This window comes from Lipophrys pholis (genome assembly GCF_963383615.2).
Source record: "Lipophrys pholis genome assembly, chromosome: 13".
NCBI lineage: Eukaryota > Metazoa > Chordata > Actinopteri > Blenniiformes > Blenniidae > Lipophrys > Lipophrys pholis.
The window spans coordinates 20399054-20424596 of NC_137632.1; the positions used below are offsets into that span (position 1 = coordinate 20399054).

Genomic DNA, 25543 nt, shown 5'->3' on the forward strand with positions numbered 1-25543 from the left:
ACAGTGACTTAGTTTAGTGGGTCTTGACCACAACTTGACACAGGGAATTTCTTATTGGTAATATTATGGAAACTCAAAAACTCCTATATCAATGCCGCACATTTATTGATCTTTTCTCAGCTTGCAACAATGGCAAAACAAATAGAATTTTGAGGCAAAAATACTGTACATGTGCAATGCAGCAAAGTCTTAATCAATTCCTAGCATTTCTAGATAAAACAAACACGGACAAATAAACAATATAATACACTGCAGGAAATGAGTTATTCATATAGCAAACTACGCCTAACCCAGAGATGCTTTGATGCATGTGGAGAGAGGTAATCAAAGTACATGAGATCACACAGATTCAGCGTTAATCAAACATTAATTAAAGTCGGAGGCACGTGTGGTACTCACATGTACTCTCTGTGTGCGGAGTGCACAGCTGCTGCATTGCTGTAGCGCCAGAGCACGATGAACGACGACATGACGTCCAACGTGGCATCAAACTGTATCAGAGGCAGAGACCAGGAGGTCACGTAGAGGGAGCACAGTCATCACGGTATATGTAATCTGATTACACTTTTAACTCTCAAAATGACCACAGGCTTGAAGTGCGTGTCTAATCGTCTGCTGCTCCTTTGTTTTAGAGATGGATTTAATTTATTTTTTTCCCTGGATGTTGATGGTGTCTTTTCCATCTCCCGGGTGTCCGATTCCCACATTGTTCCCATTGTTCCATGTTCCTATTGTTCTGGTGTCCATGTCTCATGTCTAGTCAGGTTTGCTTTATTTCTCAGAGCTGGTGATTTCTGTGGGATTCCCTTCTGGTCTCAATACTTCGGCCTTTGTCTTCTTGTCATCGCTGTGTCTCATTGTCTTTCGACATCATGACAGTATCGTGCCTTTGGGAAATGGGCAGCCCACTTTGATTATCACCTTATTTTCTGCTCTATTTCTATTGGTTCTTAGAGGCTGCTTGTGGCAGCTGTGTGGTGTAATGGGACAACGAGGAATTTCTGATTAGCTATGAAAACAATACATTTATTGAGATTCAGACACTCTTTCTTACTACAGTACGTTCATAATCTCTCTATGTGTCACCATCAATAACCTCAATGGAAGTGATGTATGCAAACCCCTCTGTTCAGGGTCCAATCTGGGTTCTACATAATGTTTCTGATAAAGAAAGCTGTGTACATGCAGTTATCTGGAATAGTTACATCCGGCTTGAGTAAGCCGCTCGTTCTTCGCTGTGCTTGAACTACAAAAAGCTGACCTGCTCTAATGGGACTAAACAGAACCTGGCTTTTAGTTCGTCATTTAATCCCATTGACATGAAATATGTTTCAGGCCAGTTCTCCAGCTGAGTTTTTTTCATTTGGTGTTTGATTTCCAGGACGTGCGTTTATCTCTACAAATAGTTTGAACCGTCTTGGTGATTGTTGTACCTTTAACAACAAGCCACAGAATAAAGCATGGCCTCATTATTGTACAGATCATGGGCCACATAAAGCCTTTTAGATTTCTCTGACCGACCCGTGAGCGGTCAATGTGAATCAAATAAAAGTTAGTCTACAAGAGGCTTTATGAATATCTTTTTTAAATCATATAGTTGGTGCTTGTGCATGCACCTTTACTCATCCTCTGTATTGGCTAGCAGAGCAAATCACAATCACTCTGAATTGCAGATGACTTAAAGTAAAGAAAATTTTTATTTTTAACAGCACGTGAATAATTCGGTACCTATTTACTGAAGTCAGAGTTCAACGGTCTGTTTAGTTTGTGGAGAACCGATCGCTGTGTTGAAATATAATACTCAATAATTATTTACAAACATCACATGTTGGCCTTCCACAGTAGTAGTAATAGTATTCAATGTGGCCCCTCAGGAAAATGAACAGTTTTGGTCAACATTGAACTAGTTTTTTTTTTTAAGTTATTCTAATTCTATTGTATTTTATTTATATTTTAAACATGCTACAACTACTTTAAAAGTTATTATACAACAAGTAAGTTGACATTTGCTTCATTTGTAGTCAGCCTTATCTCTCACTTAAAGCTAAATCATGAAATATACTGAGATAGGCTTCATTTAATTTGCAAATCGCCCTCAAAGCTGAAGCAGCTGATGATCAGTGGCTGCGATCTCACCCCCTGGGTTAAGTTATATGTTACATATATTTTTCTTCTTGCTACTTTAATAAAACTGCCACAGCCAGCGAGGCTCTTGTTAATTAAAATCCTGTATTTGATGAAGTCATAGGTAGAACGGCAGATTAGAGGCTATAATATTTTAATCAGATTATGCTAATCACATTTCTCCCTCACTGTCCTTGTGTGTGGATACTTTAAATTTCACCTCACTCTTATTAAGACTAATTCTTTAAAGTTAATTACAGTCTAAATCTCTTCATCTAAACAATAAGAAGCCTTTTTGCAGAGGAGGGCCTGCAGGTCTCTTTCCATAATCACTCAAAAAGAAAGGTTGGCATTCAATTTAAAGCTCCATCCCCCTTCCATCCTGTCTGCCCTGTTACCTTGGAGACAAAGGGACCAATAACAATTTGGTGGAGGGATTCATTAATAAATCACCGGGGCCCAAGTTATGACTAATTGATCAATGCAAATGGAGGGAAGGAGGAAACTGTAACTCACGGCAAATCCGAAGGCCGACGCGCTGTGTCTCATGAATGATACAGCTGTGCAGAGAGAGAGAGAGAGAGAGGAGAGAGAGGAGGGACGGAGAGGGGGAAACAGAGGGGAGGGAGAGAGAGCGGTGACATTAGTCATCTTTGTCATCGAGTACAAAACATTTCAGCTTGATGAGTTTGCAATTACATTAACTACGCAAACTGTTACACACATGTAATTCATCAACTAAAACAAACGTGTTTCCTTATACGTACACAGTTTGTAAACATAATATGTTTGCATACGTGGGAATGTGGTACTTCCTCATTCATACTGTGAGAAGAAATTGGGCTTGTCAAAATTAGAATATCACATTTCAAAGAAAGTAATTGTGGGAAACTTTTCCACAGCAGCCACTGTGAAAATCCCATTGCTTTCATTACTTTTTGTCTTCACTCTGACAATCTCAACTCTCCTTTCATTCTTGTCTTTATTTTTATTTTTAAACGGTAAAGCAGAATTGTACTAACCTGCAGGAAAAGTTCCTCACAATTAAAATAGTCTGGACTGATGGAGCGCAGTTCTGAGTCTGTGAGATAGCGACGCTGTAAATTGTTAAAGTTGTGAATAAAAAGACTAAACATGTGAGTCCCTCCATCTAAACACAATGTACAGCTGATATTTTTCTCTGCACGTGTGATAACTTAATAACCAGACGTAAAGCGTGAATTCAGAGGTTTCATGAACGGGTTACAGGAAGCTGTAAATCCCTCGCTGTGCAGTCTTTGTCTGACGCACCTGCGCTGTTTTGTCCTTCCACCTGTCCTTGTGCATCTCTCTCTCTCTCTCTCTCTCTCTCTCTCTCTCTCTCTCTCTCTCTCTCTCTCTCTCTCTCCCTGTTTTAAGGACAGCGTCCCAGGGGAAAACTTGTCTGCAGTCAAATCACCATGGTAACAGGAGATTTGACTTGAGAGTGAGGTGGGAGTTGATTTGAACTCAGACACAACAAGCATCAGGCTTCCATCTTCTCCCGAGCTCTTCTCCCTGACCCTGAGTTTGTTGGAAAGTGGAACAAACTAAACCATTTTTTTTTTAAATAAATTGGACCATGATTAAAAAAAAATTTAATTGGGAAAAAAGATAAACAAGCAAACTATGAACTGAAGTCAGAAGTGCTAAAAAAAAACTTCTTAATTGATCCTGTCGGGAATGAGATCAATAAAGTGTCTCTGTATTACAATATGCAAAAGACCCCATTAAATGGTATACGCCTTTTCCCTACTTTGTTCTGGTGTCTGCAGCTCATACAAACCTATAACGCTATAATAGAATTAAAAAATATAAAACTGTTTATGATGGTTTCTGCACACGAGAACGTTTGTAGCAAATTCAAAATGTATATTCAGTTTGATCGCGTGTTAAAATCTGGAACATGTTCCCTCTACTTTGTATTTTTAAGACCTGAAATATGACTCTTAATTTTCTTAATAAGCAAGCGAGCATGCTATGTGACATGCTTTATTTTTTTTTAATGTCTATCTCTTAACATATGTTTAAAATGATCTGCAAATTAGTAACACATCCATAAAGGCCATCACATCATGACGGTGTGACTTTCACTTGCTTCATCTGCCTTCCAACACCTGATATAAGACGACTCGGTCTCTTGGCCATATTTTCCTTCTCACAAACAAGCTCCTTCCCTGTCTCTCCCACATGAAGCTTGCAAATCTCTGGGGCTTAAAACCAGACTTGCAACCCATCTGGAGAGCCCACAAACAGAGCCAAGTGGAGCGTGTGCCAGATTCTGGAGTGAATGTGAAGCCCTGACACAGAGAAGGCAGACAGGTGGAGACTCTTCAGTCTGTACCGCTACTTTTGTCAGTTTTGTAACCCCGAGCTCTGATTAAATTAAATCAACTTTTTTTTAAAGAATGTTTTATTTCTTGCCAACATATCCTGGACGATTAAGCTCCAAACAGCTTGTAACATTGACACGTGAGTAATGAGGTGTAACGCCGCGCAGTTCTGGATGTAATCAGCTAAGTGAGCCAGAGAACAACACATAAACTTTTAAAGGATCTGTGAGGAAAAAGTCAGAAACTGGACTGTCTTGCAGTATTTCTGTTAAAAGTCATGAAGCGTTTTTCTCCATCTTCGTCTTTAACTCTCCATTCACTTTAACGTTGGGTTGGTTTTTGCAGATCCCAGCTGACTATGGGAGAGGAAAACTATGGACAGGTTGACAGTCCACACAGAGAAACACACCTACGTACAAATTAAAAGTGTGTTTTCTAACTCTGAGGGGGAATCAGGTTACCTGGAAGAAACTCATGCACAGGGAAAACATGCAAACTCGAGAAGTCACAGAATGCCCTGATGCTTTGGTTCTTTATTTACAAATAACATATTTTATACATATATATATATAGAGAGAGAGAAAAATGTTGAATTCTCAGCTTTTATTTTGAATTGTATGAACACTTTTGCCTATTCAGTCATAAATAAGGTTTTAGTTTCTACTTCCTATCGTCTTTTTTTCCTTGATGTGTCATTAAGTTTCATATGTGTAAATAATTGGTAGTGGTAATTTTGGATTTCTTATCTCCTGATTGCATTTTTATTTAAAAAAAAAATTCCACGTTTGGGGTGGGTTTAATGACTTTATTCTATTCTTTGTGTTTCACGAGGAGGGGTCGTAAGAACTTATTTATTTAAAATTCTGGCTTTAGCTCATAGATTACATCAAGCTTCATTTGTATCCAACATGTATATGTAGATGATGAGCTTGTTCAGTTCTAAAAGTGGGCCAGCTATGGGAGTGAAGTGAAGTTAAAAGGCCAGTGTACAGATTGATATTGTCGACTCTGATTAAATGAAACTTAAAAAATGACAGCTAACATCTCAATCAGATCCAAAACAGTCGTGCCTTCAAAGTCTTTTCATATAATGTGATGAAGCTGCAAACCTCCAGTCATCTGAGAACAGTCAGAAAATCATCATCATATCTTTGAAGTCATATTTTTAGCTTGATAGTTTGATTTTCCAGTTTTTCATGTTTTCATGTGGAAGCGACTCATAAAAGCTGCAGACCCTGAAAGTCAGATTAGCTGTCTGTCCACACTGTGAGGATCAGCCCAGTGGAACCACACCACCAGCCTGGCGGGTCGTTTTTAATACTCGGTGGTCTCCTCAGCCCTCCTGCTCCGGGGTTTTGCTGCAGTTAAATGCTAAAGGGGGTCGGTGTTGTGAAATGAAAGTGAATACCAGTTGTTTTTCAGGCCGTTAAACTCTCTGTGTTGCTTTGATGTGTGACGTGAGGCTGGGTGTCGACATCCCAGTGAGGGTGGCTGTGGGCGGGTGGTGTTGCTCCAGGATAATTGGGTCTTGTGTCACAGCCAACATGTGTGACTGTCTACATTCCTGCAGAGGGTGCAGGGGTGAAACCCACAGTCCCACAGAAGCATTGACCCATACTTCAATGTGTATTTAGCCCAGTTATGTGGTCGGCAGGCCGTTCACAATCATGCAGGAAATTATGTTTGGCTTGAGAAGAGACGTTACTCATGGACTTTATTTTCTTCACAGACAATCCCCATGAGAACATGACTGATCGATGTCTTTACACTCACTCAACTTGTGACTGCAGCGTGCCTGAACTGGATAAAAATCAGTTTCATCCTTCGAGGCCAAGATCTTTCACTGAATAGAGATAATGAGGGGGTCTATAATATCACCATCAGGGAAATAGTTGTGGTGATTGGTTTTGGTGATTTGTGCCACAAATCACAACAGCTCACGCAGAAACGACTGCAAATTCAAAAGATCTCTGTCACACCATTCAAGACGAGCGGTTTGCTGTTAGATAACGTTTGAAAGTTCAGATAAACTTTCTGAAAACAGGAAGTTAAAACAATATTTTCTGTTTCGGTGAGGAAAAAAAAAAACCTGAGCATGACTATTTTCTCTGAATTTCTCACTGTATAATACATCGCTTCACTGACCTTCTGTCTTCAAAAGGAAGCCAGGATACGCGCGTGCGCACACACACACACACACACACACACACACACACACACACACACACACACACACACACACACACACACACACACACACACACACACACACACACACACACACACACTTTTCCCTCTGCTGAGTTTAAACTGCATTCAGTCTCAGATCGAGCAGATGTCCTCCGTCTCTGCCGTCTGTCTAGAAACCCATTCAGAAGGTTTATTTAGTTTCACTGTCACCTTGAGCTCATTTACACTGTCATGTACTTCATGTCGGTCCTAATTTATGCTCGGAGCGATTTAAAGAAGAGGTACGGCGGTACGGTACCATGAATGCTGTGATTAGGATAATAAGACAGAACCCTTCTCTCTCCCGAGCCCCTAATTTGAAAATGGCAGGTTTTTCCTCTCCCCGGTGGTTATTCGTTTTTCCGGTTTTCTGCTCTCGAGCTCATTTCGATGTGCCAGCCGTCTGCGTGGTTACAGCCTGCCAGCAAATCGATGCCTCTCTCGAGGCGAGCAGCACACCATTCTGTGGAACATCCTTCGGGTTGTTAGTTAATCAGGGAGGCAAGCATGTGTGAACGGCACTAACAAGAGCAGTGCAACACGGAGCGACGGCACAAAGGGAAGGTAAAGGGAATGTGGAGCAGGACGTAAAGGGCTAACAAAAGAACCGAGTGTGTGTGTGTGTGTGTGTGTGTGTGTGTGTGTGTGTGTGTGTGTGTGTGTGTTTGTGTCTTTAAAGAAATCCTTGTGTCACCTTTGTAGTTTCGACATAAACTTGGCCTCATAGCTCTTAGTTATTATCTGCCTAGACCAGAGATGAGCAACCTTTATGACCATTTTTCTTACTTTCCACCAAACGAGAGACACCTGGAGCCAGAAAACACGTCCCACCTTTAAACACAGCGCTCATTAAGTTGTAGAAATTATTTTGCCAGGCATACAAATACGGTATCTTGTGTTTGCATAACTGTACCATTGTAGATGGTTCATAGCTTATTGCCTTTTTAAGGGGTTGTTAGTGGTTTCACTCGATTTTAAAGTGATTTTAGAAGATTCAGCTGTTTTCACCATTTTGACTCCTTTAAGCTGTTTTTCATGCTCGTTTTTCCTTTTTCTTTTGTGGTTGATGCTATTTAAGCAGGTTTTGGCTGTACTTTCTTTAAACCTTTTCTTGTGTTTTTTTAGCTTCATTACTGTAGATTTGAGCTATATTAGCCATTTTCTAATCCTTTTAATCCAAGCGATAAGAGTCTTTTTGAAAATAGTGTAAAAAGATCTGTATTTACGTATAATGTTGTGAGCTCTCGCTCAGATTGGGTTTGTAGCAGCTCAACAATCCTGTAGCTTGTTCTTATTTGATGCATCAAATCTTCTGTGTTTGTAGGAGACGTTGACGACCAGCAGCTCAGTTCAGTTTGTTTACTGGGAAGTCATGATGTTCTGATGGATGCAGTCTGTTACGTTGACACATGAAGTGTTTGCTGAATCAGACATCTGGATGGAGGCAGATGTTGCTCTTTAACCTCACTGTACTTTTCTTCATGGATGCCCACGCCACAGACGCTAATGGTTCCGGACTGTGTGCCGGTAACAAATGGTTTCTCCTGCAGGATTCAGCTTAAATGTTGTTGGATTGTTCAAAGACAATCATTTCTGGAAGTGTTGTTCAGTCAATGTATTGTTTTACTTCAGCACAGAATCATGTTTTTTTGTTAAACTTGTCATAATCCTTTGTAAAGGATATTACATAGAGATATCTCTGACAGAGACAAGTCTGCATGCCTCACTAATTACCATAATGTTTTTATAGTGGTATACTGATGCAAGGATTGTATATAAACAAAAAAATTGATACATACGCTTGAATATACATTGAAAATGTCCTGATGTTGATTGATGTCTGTCATTAATCGCCTCTGATGGTCTAAAGATCTCATTCATCCAATATCGAACTTCAGCCTTTTTGAATCCAAAGAATTTTTTTTCAAGACTCTCTAAATCATTTGATATCACAGACTGTAGTTGATGGGTTCTTCTCTTCTCACAATAATGAGTTGAGAAACATTTTTGAGAAAAAAATGTACCGAATCGTTTGAAGGGAAATTCTCTACAGATTGTGTCCATGTTTACTCCTGATGAACTGCTCTACTAATATGTCGGGTTATTTTTATCCATTTATGGCACTGACCTGTTGTCAGTTAATGTAATTAGTTACAAATTGCAGCTACTTACTTACAACTTTAAGTAGAATCAAAGTTAAAATTTGTTATCATTTTAAAGAAAACTTCAAAAATCTAAATTCTTCTATTATGAGACTGGTTACACTTCTTAATGTTAATTATGTTAATTATGTCAACATGTTAGATTGTGCATTGCGTTGGATAAAAGTGTCAAATAATTAGGTCAAGCTACACTGACTGGTGAGACTGTATAAGAAAGATGTTGAGGTAACGATCATGGAGTTCTGTGTTCAACACTAATCCAGATTCACTACCTTCACCAGGAGACATTCAAAAACCACACATGACCTTGAGATTTTTCTTATTTATATTACCCTTAGATGTCCTGCCAACACCTGCCTCCCTCGCCATGGTTGCTAGCCATGGTTATGGCTTGGCAGCAGTAAAGACCTAATTATCAGTGAGTTATACAAGAACTCGGCCCGATGCCAGCAGTTAACACCCATCTTCTCCCTCTCTCTGTCTCGAATGGTCCCATGGCACTGATTATAGTCGGAACATAAATGAAGCAGCAACTGATCAAACATCAGCTCCAGAACAGGCATTGAACTGTTGCAGGTGTTAGTGGGTAGATGTGAACATTTCTAATACAAACACAAACTTAGAATAGTTTGTAATTTATGGTTTGTCCTGCTTGACCACGTATTTATCTTTTTTTTTTCTTATCTTAATGCTTTTGCCATATATTTATTTTTATTTTTATTTAAGTAAATGAACACACCCATGGTTTCTGTGTGGAGTTTGCATGCTCTGTATGTTTATAGGTTTTCTTTCTGAACTAACACAGTTTAAAATCACACATTTAATGTTGACTGATTACTCTACAACTGCCTCTCAATTGTTTCAGTTTGCCCTGTGATGGACTGGTGACTTATCCAGGGTCTACTTGGCCTTCATCAGGGAGGGCTCAGCTCCAGACCTCAGAGACTCCAAAGTGGATCAACATGTATAGAAGATGGATAGATGTGACTAAACACTTGGCTCTAATACTGAAGAAACTGACATAAACAAAACACATTTTGACTATATTGTCCAACATGCAAGCATGAGAAAAGACCAGCAATTGTAACACAAATCTTGGATGAGATTGATTTAATGGTCTTCATATCTAATCATGAAAAATTAACATGAACATACAACTAAAGGTAATTTACAGTGAGGTTTAATGGTCCCGCTTTGCACAAAAGATAAAACATTTAGGTCATATAGATGGAAAGTCACATTACGTCAGTTACGGCCTCATTCAAAACACAGCAGAGTGGAAACTACAACAATTACTTGATGCTGAAGTTATTAATAACAGCACTTTAGGTTTAAACAGCTGTGACATTAGGTCATTATTCTGTCTCACCATTTCTGCTTTCCACCTTTCTGCTGGCAGCACTAAAACTCCCTCCAATGGCTTCCTTCTATCCAACCATCCATCTAAGAATCCCTGCTATTGACTCCACTAAAAAGTCCATATCAAATTAGTCGAACCATTTGCAACCACATAGAAATGTAATTACGTCCCCTCTTCTCTGTTCCTTAAGGGCAACGACTCAATTCAGGGTGTGTGAAACTCAATTACATCACAAGTTTGCAGGGAATAATCTGAGATCCTGGGAGTGAGGAGGGAGGAGAGTGAGACCAACAAATCAAGCGACATGAGAGCTGGTGCAGGCCAGGGAGCAGCAGAAATAGAAAGGTAAGAGATTAAAGTGAGGGGAAGCAATAATACAGTCCAGATTACTGGAACTTTCACTGACTTGGAGCTCCCAGTCTAATCAAGCCGACTCATTTGCACTCTGAATATAAAAAAAAAAAAAACAACAACATTTCCCAACAGGCATGTTTATAGCTGCTGAGGACAACAATTTAATGGTCCCAAGATAAAAAGGGGGGGGATTCAAAGTGCACGAAGATGATTCACCAACAGAGCATTTTATATCTGCAAAACACAGTGCTGGTAAAGCTGGTATTTGCACGGCTTAATGACGAGAAGGGACAGGTAAACAAAGACGGGCAAAGATGAAGATAGGAGGAAGAGAGCAGAGGAGAAAAAAGAGAAACAGGACACTGACGGAGGGGAAGCTGACAGGGAGGAGAAATTATGCATCATTATGGTGGGACTAAACAAGATTGTTATGCAAATGCAACCTGTCCCAGCAGAAAGTGTGCAGCAGGGCTCCGTTGGAAAAATGGATTTAAACATGACACATGGGAAAAGCTAATGTTTTGGGGAAACTCCAGTTCCAGCAAGACTGAATGTTTCACTAACTGACAATTATGACCTAAATTGGGCCAAATGACCTGTACAGTTGATATGGGGGATTTCAGGTGACTGGAACTGATGGTAGAAAAAAAAAGAAGGCAAAATTACTGAATGACTCATCTGTAAACAATAAGTATCATTATTATGATACCATGTTACGTCAGTGATAAAAAAAAAAAGTCAAAAGTGGTGTTTTCTCATCCATGAACGTGTAATTACCTGAACTGGAATAGAGTTCATAAACAAAGCAATTTTCACAACAATATGCACGACACACTACAGTGCAGCTCCGGGTAATGGACATTGTCACAGAAATAACATCATTTTGGCACAAACAATAATATACATGCATGTGTGCATATCAATGGGGCAACAGTGGCGCGCCCCCACACACAAACCTTTATATTAACCGAGTTAACCCCATTGTTTGTGAATGAGGAATCTAGATGTGAACCTGAACATTAAACTTGAACCTACATGGCACATCTTGTAAAAAATAAAAATGGATTCAACAGAGCTGATTAACAAACATCATTATTTTTCATTATTTCTCAGGTTTTCGGGTAAAAATCCTCAAATCAGCTGCGCTGTCTTGAAGGTATACTTTCTTACAACCGAGGGTCAAAACACAACGGTTTTCATGAGAAGTAATATGTATTTTAGGATTGGTGTGTTGAATGGAGAAATTCCTTCTACTGTTTTAACTACTTTATATGTTTTATAAATGTTGGCTCATGGGCTCTTACCTGGAGAGAACACCTCAAGATACTACTCGTGGTTTTCAGCCCATCACACAGTGTTGCTTTCTCAGCTCTAACCCAACTCAGCTACCCGTTGTGTTATCATTATGTCAGCGGTCCTGTGAGTTGATCTGAGGGTCAAATGTGATGTGAAATATCCAAAGTCTGTACGGCAAACGACATGACATTGACATGATATGATCAAAAGGGAAATGTATCTTTGCTGACAGAGTTGATGCATCAGTCGACTGCAATGCCAATTTACAAGGTCTGTGTCGGGTCTTAATTGGATTCTACACATATTGTGCCAAACTGCCGCTGTAGAGGTTGCTAGGCGACAAGAACGGCGAGCTGGGATTTTCTTGGTGGACGAGACCGTCAGTTCAGCCTTCGTGACCTCCGCAACCCTCTGTGACGTTTGGAATTGCGTTCTCCAAAGGCAGCAGCTGCTGAGGGGATTTATCTGATGATAGTTTAAAGACGGCCGCCAGCTGACAAATGAGCACCAGGTGACTGATGGGGAGAAAGACTGAAATCACCATACACTGTCAGGGAGCATGAGCAGAGGACCCCAGGTATCACAATGACCTGAACGGAATCAAGAACACTGAACAGGCAAGATGGCACGACTGAAAAGTGGAAAACTACACAGGAAAATAGAAGCTGGCCAGAACATAAATATCGCCCACAACATGAAACAAGAATATATAACATAAACCTGACCTGCAACAAGAATCATAAAGAATAAAGGAAGGATAAATAACTCATGGAACCACATTTAGAATACTAAAACAGGACTGTGGCACACACAATTGGATCTAAACCAAAACTCCTTTTTGAAACTAGAAATAATTAAAGTTCCATTGCCTGATCTCTGACTTGCCCTGTATACGACCGATATCAATGCCAGAGCATGTCTGTGTGACAGGCGCAGAAGCATTTCATGCATTCAAAAATAAAGTGCCTGAGGGAAAACAATTCTGTGACATGGAAACTAATTTTATTGGAAGACAGGAGAGCACGAGTGCAAACTGAAAGGATTTGTGCGTACCACCCAGTGATGCCAGTAACACGTTAATCACATGACCTCTTTTTTTCATTAACAAGTAATCTAATGCGTTACTATTTGCAAACCAGTAATCAGATTAAAATTACTTCTCCAAGTCACCGTGCGTTACTATTGTGGCGTCCAGTGGGACGAGTTTCTGCCGCTTTATTATTAAACAGAACCCAGAACCTCAGTCTCTGCACTCACATCTGACCCGCCCCCTTCTCCACTCTTAGCCAATCACAGGCCAGCTCGCTCGTTCAGGTAACACAAAAGAATGGAAACCAAAGGTTAAAATATGTATCAGCAGGAGGCCAGGCAGTGATCAGCACACAGTCTTTGGCAATTCGGTTGTCATTTTCATGTTGAGACGGTGGGGGGTGTTTTTACCAGCTTCTGAAAGTAACTGAGAGTAAAGGATTACTTTTTCAAGGTAACTGTGGAAACACTTGTACCAACCCACTGAAATGCAGGTATTTATTAATGTTGAAGACCTTTTTTAAGAAGAGAATAAGGTCATGGTTAAGCATGGTAAAGTGAATGAATTTAAATGAATGCAGATCAATTAAAATTTCCCTATAAGTTATTAACACAAAGTGTGTTTGTGAGTTGGAGTTTGCCCATATTGTGGAGACCAAAATGTAAATACAAGCTCATCTTAGGGCAATTTGTATTATATATTATATTATATTATATTATATATATATTGTAAATTTGCAACATAACTGAAGGCCTTTAAATGTGGAAAAGATGACACTTGTTAAGGTTAGATTATAGTGTGGGTTAACTTAAGGGGAGGTGGTTATGATAATGGGCTGTGGGATTACAGTAACTCAATGCAATGTCCCACAAACTGATGGAAACATAAATCTGTGTGTGTTTGCATGGATCCTAAATTGCTTGTTGCTCTCCGCTGGGGCAGTAGGTTAAAACAAAAGCCCTGTGGACATTTAATTAGCAGCTCTAAGTGGACACACACGTAGAGGTTCTGAAGTGTTTACACACAAAATGTGTGCAAAAATGTGTTCTGCTGGCAAAAACAGCATCTCACACACACACACACACACACACACACACACACACACACACACACACACACACACACACACACAATCGCTGCCTCCTCAGCAGACACATCCGACGAGGTTGCGGCCGTTTGCTCAGCTGCAAAATATTGTGTTTAATAATTCAGGGCCTACTGCTCGGCTGGGCTCGGCTCTGCACCGTGCCGCGCTCTCCGGCTGAGTTCACCCTGCGGAAAACCCTACAGGGATTCTTCCTGTCTTCCCTTTCTCTCTTTTTTTCCAGCGCTAATTCTGCTTTCTTCTTAACCTATCACTTTTTTCCTGCCCCTCTCAGCGTTTCCACCCCCTATGAGTGCTCCTCTCATTCCTCTCTTTCACCTTCAAGAGAATTCTTGCCCTTCTATCTCTCTCTCGCCTTCACCTTGCCATCTTATGTCCCCATTTCATCCCACTTTTGTTTCACAGTTAACTCCTCCCTCTCCATAAATCCATCCCTTTCCCTCTGCATCTTCATCTGTCTCCCGTGCATCCTTCCCTCACTCCTTCCCTCCCTCCCTTCCTTCATTAAGACCCCCCTCTCCTAACCTTCCCTTCCTTTAGTACCTCCCTCCTGGGCCTCCCCAGCTCCCTTGCTACATCATCCTTTTTTTCCTCTCACCATATTGATTCGCAGGAAGGCGGGATTGCAGTCGATGGGCACAGTGAGGGAGGTGCCATCTGACTTGGCACCGGGGGGATTCACCGGGGTTCATGTGGAGATTAAGCCGGGACCAGCACACGGATGATTGGACTAATGCTTCTGACAAACCGGCAGGTTTTAAACAACCTCCTTCTGGAAATGTTTTAGGAGCTTGGGAAACTTTCAATGCTTTTGTCAGTCGTCCACATGAGATCTTTATCCTTCAGCGACGTGTCGTTGGAGGGCAAATACCAATGTGTCTTCCGCAAAATGTACTGCAATTACGCTGGAATCGCACTTGATAAAAACCCAGCAGAGTCATAAACAGGTTCCACTCGGCAAAAAGTAATTTCCTCCAAATTTTTATTTTCTTTTAATGTGCTCACAGCAGGGGGGATTACTCAGATTATCAGATTGCTAAAAGACATCTTGTGGCAGCTACTGTGATGGTTTTATGAGGAAATTCATGAGTAACAGACAAAATATTCAAGGTCTTAAAGGAGAGACAACAAGAAACAAATGCGCTCAGTTCAGTGACAGAGTCAGAGCTATTCAATGTTTTTCTCTCAATAAATAAATACTATATATATATATATATAGTATAGTAGTATAGTGTTTTAATTTAAAATGCAATACACTCACTGTATATCTAATATAGTAATAATAACATTTTGTTAGAAATTATCTGCTTGTGTATAATACCTGCACATTTTATAAAATATATAACTTTTAACTGAATCCAAATAAACTGGAGTTTACAAATTCAACTATGTGCAAAAATGTCCTGAATTAAAACAGAAAAGTGGGAGTAATTAATGCAAACCTTGATGTGTGTATAGCTCAGCCAACGACAGTATAACTCAAACATATCCAACGAAGACTTGATGAATAAGTGAAAAATACATTTCAGGAATGAATCTTATAGATAACTATGTCTGCAATTCTGAACGACTAATTTACTGAATGAAACCCTTCCAAATACTTTGAAAAGGCTCTCTCACATCTCTCACATTTATAGAAACTTTCTGACACTTAAAGCTCATTTCATGAAGCCCAAACCTTTGCCAGCACCGATCTGCTCTCCAACTCCTGAAATTGCATCTTTCAAAATGACTCGTTTTAGTTATTGTTTTTGTGTTTGTTGCCAACTTGGACTTTGTTTTCTCATACTGATCAACTGCGGCAGAGAAGAGGAGCAGATATTAAAGCAATGACTGGAAAGATTATAGATATTCTAACGTTCTCTGTTCAAAAATGCAGCCAAGAGGTTACTTATTAGACATTGAGATATGAGGCAAATAAACTCCACCACCGCTGCTCTTTTTAATGTAAACTGGGGGGGAGAAGTCATAGAGACACTGCAGAAATTTAAGCATCTACACTAGCAAATGAGATAGTTTTGTGTTATGTTAAAAAATAGAACGATTTGTAGTTAAAGTACTTCTTTTTTTAAATTCAAACACCTATAAGACATAAACAGTGAAGACAAATATGGACAAATTACATTTGTACGTCAAGTCCAAAAAAGTTAATTATGAATTGTATTTTATTTTTAAGTTAAAAACACTAAATATTATCAATAATTAACATTGAATGCCCAATAGAAATGTCAGTTCAATCTATTATACGGCTTCATCCAATAAAAAAACCAAACAATGTTTACGCAAACACCCATCCATCAATGTTCTGTGCTAGCTACTGTATATACAGGTTAGGGTTGGGGAGATGGAGCCAGTTGACTCTGGAGGCTTGGCAGCGTTCACCCAGGACACGTTGCCAGCTCATTACAGAACTAATTCAAACAGACAACCACTCACTTACATCTTTGGACGATTTGAAGTCACACAATCGACATTACCTGACAAACTTGTCTTGATCTGAAGAAGTTATATGGAGATAACCCTTCTAGTCACAGGGTGAACATGCGTACTTGAACCAACAAGTTCAAACAGAGACTAGTTCCACTGTATAAGGACACTTATTTTGTAGATACATGCATTCAGTATTCATTTCAGAGTCAACCCCTTTATAAATTGGATGTACCTGCAGATGCACTCAAAGTGAAAAAGGTGCCTTCTTTTGCTCAGAGAAGCTTTATAGACTAAAAAGCATACATAAAGTGCCCGCTCCATGCTAAGCAGCAGAGTTATAATCTGTTGGGTTACATTTATCAGTATGTGAGTTCTCCTGTCCGGCAGATGCGAGAGCTGCTTTGTGAAATATACCGACTAAAGTCCACTTTGCTGAAGAAATACCACAACCTAAAATTATTGTGATGTCTTTAGTGAAGTATTAATTTTTGTTATCCAGACTGTAGATTTATATCCCAATTTGTGCTTTCCATTAATTTCCAGAGAAAGGCACCATCACGCTGTAAGGATAATTAGTTCATTTTATCAATATCCTAATAAAACCATCCCTGTAGTTTCATGTTTTATGAGGGTTCAGGTGGAAACAGGGTTTTATTGGTATCCTAAGGCACATAAACTGTCAATGGAGAAAAAAACTGATACAGCGAGCTATTATCCTCTGTGGAGAGACCTTTTAACAGGAAACACTCAATAATGGCCAAATAAGAGCAAGCATGTTGCCTAGTAACCATGTCTCATTTATTCACACTCAACTATGAATGCTACGTCAAAACAAGTAGCATGTGGTAAGCCAACTGCGGTAAAGAGGTAAAGAAACAATGCTGAATGTGACAGCAATCTAATTGAAAAGTCAAAGTGGAACCGCTAATTGGTGACTTTTTCAAAGTGAAAACTGTTTTAACAAGGGCTGCTACATAGCAGGCTGAGGCAGCTGTATGATGTAAGCTATAAGATACTACGTACACATGTCTGATGTGTAACAACACGACTCAACAGCTCATCCCCACTGATATCAGTTGCATCATGAGCCACCACGGTTCCACTTTTGGTTTTAATATCACTTCAGAGAAAAACCTCAAGAAGTTCAAGGTTACATAACCCTGCTGCATGCTATTATTTGAATACCTGCTCGCTACAGTCGCTATGCCTCCCCATCTAATTATACCAAACAAACACACTCTCAAGTGCTGTGTTGTGGGTTCTTCCTCTGGGCCTACCGGCTGGCAGCGGTATAAAATCATTCCCCCACTGTTTACTGTTTACTTAACTAATTTATTTTCTTTGATATGTTCCGAGACTTTCCCTGGCAGAGAAACTCTGAGCAACAACCACGTCTCTTCATTCAGCCCCAAACCAGGCAGCTATTGTGCTCGAATCCGACCAATAAAGAGGACATCAGTGGGCATCACCAAGTGCTACTTTGACCCGACCTGCTTTGATAAAGGTTAGACGGGCATGAAATAGAAACCACATGGTGTCTGCAAAAGTGAGGAAACCACACACACACCAACATGCCGGCAGCTCTAACGTGATGTATTCTGCTTATGTGAGAATGGATTCACCTGAGCTCTCCTGATCTCTGTTTTAGCTCTGCGTGGGTTGTTCTGTGAGCCACCTGAGCCACTACAGTGCTGCTGCCTCTCTCCTCCATGCTGCTTTTCTTCCGTGATCCTTCATGCACGAGAGAGCGACAGTAATCTCCCAGCCTCTCTGCATCACAATCAGTCAATTTCTCCTGACACTTCTGCCTGAGAGCACTTTTGGTTCGTGCTGCAGGAATAAAACAAGCCACAATCAGTTTAAGGGTGTATCGGTTCAAAAAGCTAAAAATCCTGCAAAGCTCATTTGTTTCAAATAAAAAAGGAATCATATTATGTGTAGGGGAGGTTGCAAAGCAGTAGAAAATGCTCTCAAGTGAACGGCAACTACAATATCCCATGAGCACAAAGTATTTACACTTCCACCAAATCAATCGCTGTAAAGCCGCAACATTTGTTTTAAATGGACTAAAGCCAATGAGTGTGAACACACCCAGGAAGAAGATTAGGTACTAGAGCGGTCCAGACCCGTCGAGATGGAGTCACGAGCTATACAGCCTCAGTCCCACACTATATATTTATTTAGAGAGCAAATAAAATTTAGGATGCAAATACATAAATGTCACTATATAATAGGTGAATATGGCTGATTCCAAGATTTTTTTTAAAAATCTGAAGCTCTTGAGCACAACAGTATCACAACAGTCGCATATTAAACACACAGAGGAATAAACCAACTCAATAATACTAATAATCCTCCTACTCCTTTTCAAGCATGCAAACACATACAAAATCCACATTATTTTTCTTTTCATTCCATTTGTTTCTTTTTTCATCTCAGTGTTTATATATCCCAAACAAACAAATCAAATAAATGCTTCAAGCGACGACAACGAGATTTCCAGTTGATGTGTGTTTGTATCAAACAGTCTGCAGTATTTTCTAAAGTATCAATTCTGATAAAAATAAAAAGGTCCATCCTCTCCCCTGTGTACAGGGTTAGAGTACAGTATTCAGTATGTAGGTCTCTTCCATGACCTTGTAAACCTGCTGATTCAGACATAACTCATGTGAGGATTCAGTTTCAGAGAAATGGAGGAAAAGGGACATACATCAAGCGAGATCTGTTCTGTGTTGTTTTTGTTTTTTTAAATCTTGTCCATTCATGTACAAGTATGTCTCGGTCCACATATACTGTATATTTAGATTGAGCGTGAGGCAGACGGTGGCTTGCTTGTTTGAAAAGGATTCATGGCAACTCAAATCCTCACAATTACAGAGCTTGCAGCTCTGACCACAATGAATTTCCCTCACAGTTAAATAATGAGCTCTGCGGGGACTGTTCTGCATAATCAAATAGAAACTCACAGACTGGGAGATCCCTGAAATATTCACACTAACAAACACTCACACTCACACACACACACACACACACACACACGCACGCACAAACATGATGTGGGCTCCTATTAGCGGGAGGTATAAAGACTTTTCAACTGTCAATCACCAATTATGGTCATGTTTTGCAACGAATGTTAGGGAAAAAAAACATCTATTCAAAAATTAACATTAGTTATTCAAACAACAGCAAGTAATTTTCTCTGTGATGCAGCCATTCAGATAGAGGAAATACAGTCTTTACACGGTCCAAGTCAATATACTGTAGCTCGTAAAGCAGACCTGAGCATTGTACAGGCCGAGGAAAACATGCAGCCTTTATTTACTGGCCCGTAGTTATGAATCAAATGAAATGACTGTACATGATGCATGCAATAGAACTGCTTTGGTTTTATTTTGAAAGTGGTAGCTTTACTATTCCTATGTGCGTATTTAAGACCTGTGGACGTATGTACCTTTAGCTATCTGTACAACAATTATGAGACAAAAACACAAAAAGGCTTGTTTAATTGCTGGGAATCAATAAGAAACCTTTTTTTTTACTCAGAGAATAATTCGTATTGAGCAGAGTTGGGTAGAACTTCTGTGTTCTGAAACCCCCTTTGTAAAATTTCATGGATAATTTACTAATGCATACAAACTGGGATTGAGTGTATCTGTGTGAAACTGTTATCACACCATAATAAGCATAAATCAGTCATTAACATACTGATTATGTTCATATTCTTTGATACACACGCACACATACATATACATATACAAACAAGCCAGATTCTAATTGGCGTCACGGGTGTTTTACGCATCGCAGCAGCTACCTTTCCCGCCACCTAATTAAAATGTATTGAAAACAAACTTGTCTTCTTTGAAGGTAACGAATGCTTAGAAAGACCAGAAAATATGTCAGCAGTAGTTTGATAGAAAGACCAGGGGGGATTTCTGGGTGATTCAATTAGAAATATGTTGTCAGGCAGATTACAAAGCACGGTGCATGAAATGAAAATGTCCATCAGTTCATCTTATACCCTGATTTTTCCCACTCAGGGTCACCGTGTAAACCAGGACAAGCAATTCCGGTGGCTGGAAGTCACAGTTAACTCTTGGATCTCACACAGCCCTAACAAAAAGAAACACACTTTGATTCTTGGTGGAAATGTTAATGGCTGTTTGGATCAAAAGACAGTGTGTATTGCCTGCTTCATTCACCACAGCAGACCGTGTGGTCGTCAGATTGTTTGATTTGGCAAAGGTTTTACGGTGGATGTCCTTCTCAATGTAATCCGAGCAGTTGTGGAATGACGTGGTGAGTTAAAACGCTTTTAAATTTTAGTTTGCATTACTCCTATTTACATCACAAACAGTTCTAAAACTATATATTTCAATGTTTTTCAGTGGATCAGTTAAACCTATTCCTTTGTTATTAGGATGAGAGATGTATCCATTAATTCACAGCACCATCTTTTTAACAGTTACTGTAGTGAAGAGTCGGTAGAAGCTGGTAAACTACTGTGGCATAAAAGAAAGTAAAGCACATAGTATTACCACATGGTTAACATAGAAGTGTCTCTATATCCTGAATGACACTGTACTGTATGTTAGGCATAACGTAAAAGGTCTTGTGTGTATTTATGGTTATTTCTTGCTCATACACGGATCTAGGGGGATTTCTAGTTTCTGGACAAAAGGCGGCGAGCAGTCCTGTCGTGGCAAAGGGTCCTCCCTGCACCTCCTTCGTCATTCACTGTGGCAACAACAGCACAGAAGGCGCTGATAGGCTTCTCGGCTGAAAACACCATGAGATGTCATGGAATTCAGAAGTGTTTGGCAGCTGAGGAAAGACACTGAAGAAACTGCTGCTGCTCATAAAGAGAAGAAAGAAAAAACATTTAATTCAAAAGAAAACTCAAGAAATAATCTCAACCTTTTTGTGAATCAAGCCTACAATCTCAATTCTGCTCAAAGCTTCAGAAATGTACCAACATTTGACCAAGAGTCTTTTTTTTTTTTTTTTTTTTTTTACAGTTTTTTATACATCATGTACATTATGTTGGGGGAAATGTGATCCAGGCCCGTTGAAGAATCCTTTTCTTTGCACTAACCCACATTCTGCTGCACAACTGCAGCCCACTTTCGCTCATTCACACAGCTCTGCACCCAATGCACTGCTTCATCTCACTTAAAAATGAATGAGGTGTGAGTCAAGACCAGCGACTATTTCCATCTATTTTGATTCTGTGCCGTCACTTCATGTTAACTTCTAAATCCACTTCTTGAGCGAGTGAAGAGCGAACAGCAGGCAGCAGATAAGGCTGGTGCTGCTGACTCTGAGCCGGGCTGTCATAACATTGTGGAAAGTGCTGTAATTGCGACATGATAAAAGGGTGTTGTGTTGGCCAAAAGGGAGCGGACACAGTTTATTCTGGTGCGGATGTGGGTCATGGGTTAGACACTAAATCTATTTGTCAACAGTGATCATCATACATGACGAAATACAATAGATGACAGTAAGAATCAACAAACACTCTCTCACAATCTCCATTATTTTTAAATGACTGAGCGTAAGTATTTGGAGTTGTCTGCAGTGGTCAGTATCTATCAAAAGTCATCAGAGGCAGAGAAAGTGGTGAACTGCTGAGAGGACCAGGGATGGCTCATTGATGGACGTGGGGAGTGACGGCTGGTCCGATCAAATAGACGGTGTCTTAAAATCGATGCTGGTTCTGATAGAAAAGTGTGAAAATACGCAGTTTGTTGTGTTTCCAGCAGCAGCAGTGGGACCTACACAGTACAAGGCAGGTGTCATGGCTGAGTAGAGTATGTTCAAGAAAAGAGAGGGAAAAAGAAAATGATCATTTACATGCAACAACATGTTCGTCCCTACTGAGTGCTGCTTGACTTGACACTTCACAAGTCACACCTCCAGCAACACCAGCAACATGCTTATTAGTCTTGATCTCAGAAGCTGCAGTGGCTGTGGCATTATTTGGTGTGTGATACCAAGAAGGTGTGACAGCGTATGCAGCACATGCTTTCATATCTCCAGTTGTGCAGGCAGCAGAGCTTGGCAGCAGATGGGAACACTTGACATACAGATTTTTTTTTACTTTTTGTGTCTTCTTGTTGAGTGTGTGTGTGGGGGGAGGGTTGACATCCACCACAACCACAACATACATCTTCACACAATATGACATAAACAAGCAAGAAGAAACAGAGGTCTTGGGAAACATTGATTATATCAAGCTCAGGCGGAGGATGAAAAAAGAAAAAGCTTGGGCAGTTCAGATTCAATAATTATTGCTTGAAATGTGATGCACTGAGTCAGTTCATTCATAACAGATACAACACCTCCGGCACAGAGAAAATGCTTTTTTTTTTCAGGCTGTCCATTCACTAAAATATCCTGAGTCATGGTAAATGATTACTGACAAATAAAATGTATTCTGTGATCATATTTTATGTCAAACACAGACACAGACTGTTTCACTAAAGTAATGTTCCCATGCCTCCTGGGGACATTGCATTGACTGGCATACACCAGAGCTGAGCAACAGACAAAGATAGGGGAGAGCCGAACCATAAGTTCTGTTCAATAATTCCTTTCTATTGATATGCTCCTCAGTTCAGCTCTTGTTGTTCTTCAGAGTATAACTGGCATCTTTAAACACAACAAAGGTGGATTAAAAAAAAGCTCATAATTATGAAATATGTACACTTTAAAAATGAGACTGCAATCTTCAAAATTCAAGAAAAGCAGCTGTATTCCATCTTTGACTGATTCCATTAGATCAATAATTTGTCGTCTACCACTGCTCAATGGTTGAAAAACTCTGCTCTAAACTCACCTGTAAACTGTAAATACTAATTGCCTCACCCTTAACATAATCCTAACCTTTAACTATGTCTTAAAAGTCCTACCAATGTACTCTTTATCTTGATGAGAATGGTAGACTTCGCCTGAATACCACTTGAGCAGCCTTTAAGGACTTTACACTGTTGATCGCATTCCTTTATACACGCTCACACCTTCGTGTCTCGTTTGAAGTATGAATTAGGCTTAATAGCATATAATAAGTACTGAGTGGCTTAAGGTTAGTACTCGTACTTACTCGCTACTACTTATAGTAGCTTCAAACACACATTTTGATTCGAACAAGTGTCCAAAATGTGAGTGTGTCAGCAGCCTTTGGTCCCCACCTACATGGCATGACCGTATATGCAAGGGTACTCACAAGCTAAATAGCTTTGGGCTCCTCAACTCGTGTGTCTGAAAATTGAGTGCAAATTAGTCTTCTGTTTCAAGTGTGTGTGTGTCTCGGTGTGCTGGAACTTGATGTGACCGTGAATGTGCCCTGCTGCCTGAGGGATTTGGACGAAGACAAAAAAGACTTGCAGCCTTCAAGTCCCTGCGATTTCCCCCAAGAAAACAGGTCTGAACTGGTAAGTCCAAAAAGAGGTCAGCCATAATGGAGCACGGATGTAAATTTAAACGCGGTCTTTAGATGGATGCTCGTTGATTGTCTGACTACCACACTCCCCCGCCTTCACCCAGCCTCAGAGTATTTTGCCAGACAGTCAGAACTGACACAGGGCGAAGCTTTGACTGGATTTTGTGCAGAGGAGGATTTGTTTTTATACTAACCTAGCATGAGTGGGTGATGGGTTCCTGTCTTTTCAATTTTCATAAAGAGGATACTATGATTCAGTGCTGGAGAAAACTAAACTAAAGTACCTTGTGTAAACTGTGTTTGGGTTCTCCAGGGAACGAGCATTTAGTGTGAAGATTGTCCAAAACACATTTATCTCTGTTTTCCCCTTTCAGCTGAAAATGTACTTATTTACACCACAACAGAATGGTTGCATTATTTTCCGGGGAACAATTGTGTTTTCAAATCTTCTTTATCATCAAGAGATGAATGTGGAGCCTGAAGGCTAACTGTGAAGGTCAAACTGAAGGTCAGATTGATTCCTTTGAAGGTCAGGCCTCAGTCCTGTTGACTATAGAACAATAAAAACATGTTGTAATTCAGAAGCAGCATTCAGATCGATACCCACACCGTTGGGTACAACTAGCACCTTATTTGAATGCACTATCCATTTATCGAATGTCTGCACCGTGGGTGAATTGAACATCAACATTATTCATCCAGATATTTGGCGCTAACTTTAATCCCGGGATGCCATTTTCCTGTAGTCTCTCCTTTTTTAAACACACATAATTCAAATAAATAGATTGTTATTAGGCTTTTGCAGAGGATGATGATAACTTGCTTACACCGGTTTCACCAATTACACCTTAATGATTACACCTGGGGACACTCTAACAAGCACATAATGTGTTTCCAAGGTATAAACTGCAGTATGAGGAAGCCCAGACCTCTGGGTGAAGGCGCCATTGTACAGGCTTGGTCTTTGAATCCATCATAAATTAATGAATGCTCTTTTATTAGAAACTCACGACACGACCAAGAAATGTAGGAGTGAATTTTTTTCTTTTCTTCTGTTTTTGACAACCTACAGTGAGTAATGACTGCTGCTGAGACAGGAAACACAGGGCACAGAGAGGCAGGACCTTACAAGTGGTCCTATTCAACTTAATATCATTTGTCATGTTGCAGCACTCATGATTGCCCTCCACCAATACTTCTCCGATGTATTTTGTCATGGACCCAATTGAAAATCAATTAAACTGCAAGTACGTACACAAAGGCTCATCCATGGAGACAATGGAATTATCATTCAGAGGACTGAATGCTTCACTTCGACATTTGGTCCATTTCCTGCTGATGATCCCCTCGTGGAACATTCAAACATTCCCACGTCTAAAAGATAATTTCATTAAATGTTGTAAAACTTGATGTGCCCAGCAGATCAATTCAAATAACTTCCCACGAATGGAAGCCAAAGAAAATGTATCCTACTATATCATCAGGTCATTTTGGTTGATCAAGTGAAAAACCAACAAGATGGGTTTTTCACAAATGTCAGCCCAGACTTTATTCATTCAGGATGAATTATCGCTCATATTGTTTTTTAAATGTGGCGTCTACCACCAGTAACAGGAGATCAAATCTGTGGGAATCGGGGTCTGGATAACATTTATCAGCAAAAT

General features: G+C 40.0%; 1 protein-coding gene across 1 annotated transcript in view; it reads right to left on the bottom strand.

Moving 5' to 3' along the window:
- LOC308118419 (transmembrane protein 163a-like) overlaps positions 1 to 25543 on the bottom strand; it is a 63981-nt gene that overhangs the window by 12282 nt on the left and 26156 nt on the right. Inside the window, exons 3-4 of the mRNA XM_080477822.1 lie at positions 2641 to 2684; positions 400 to 491 (exon numbers count right to left, since the gene is read on the bottom strand). Of these exons, the coding sequence (XP_080333948.1) occupies positions 400 to 491; positions 2641 to 2684 (136 nt within the window). The remainder of the gene's footprint in view (positions 1 to 399; positions 492 to 2640; positions 2685 to 25543) is intronic.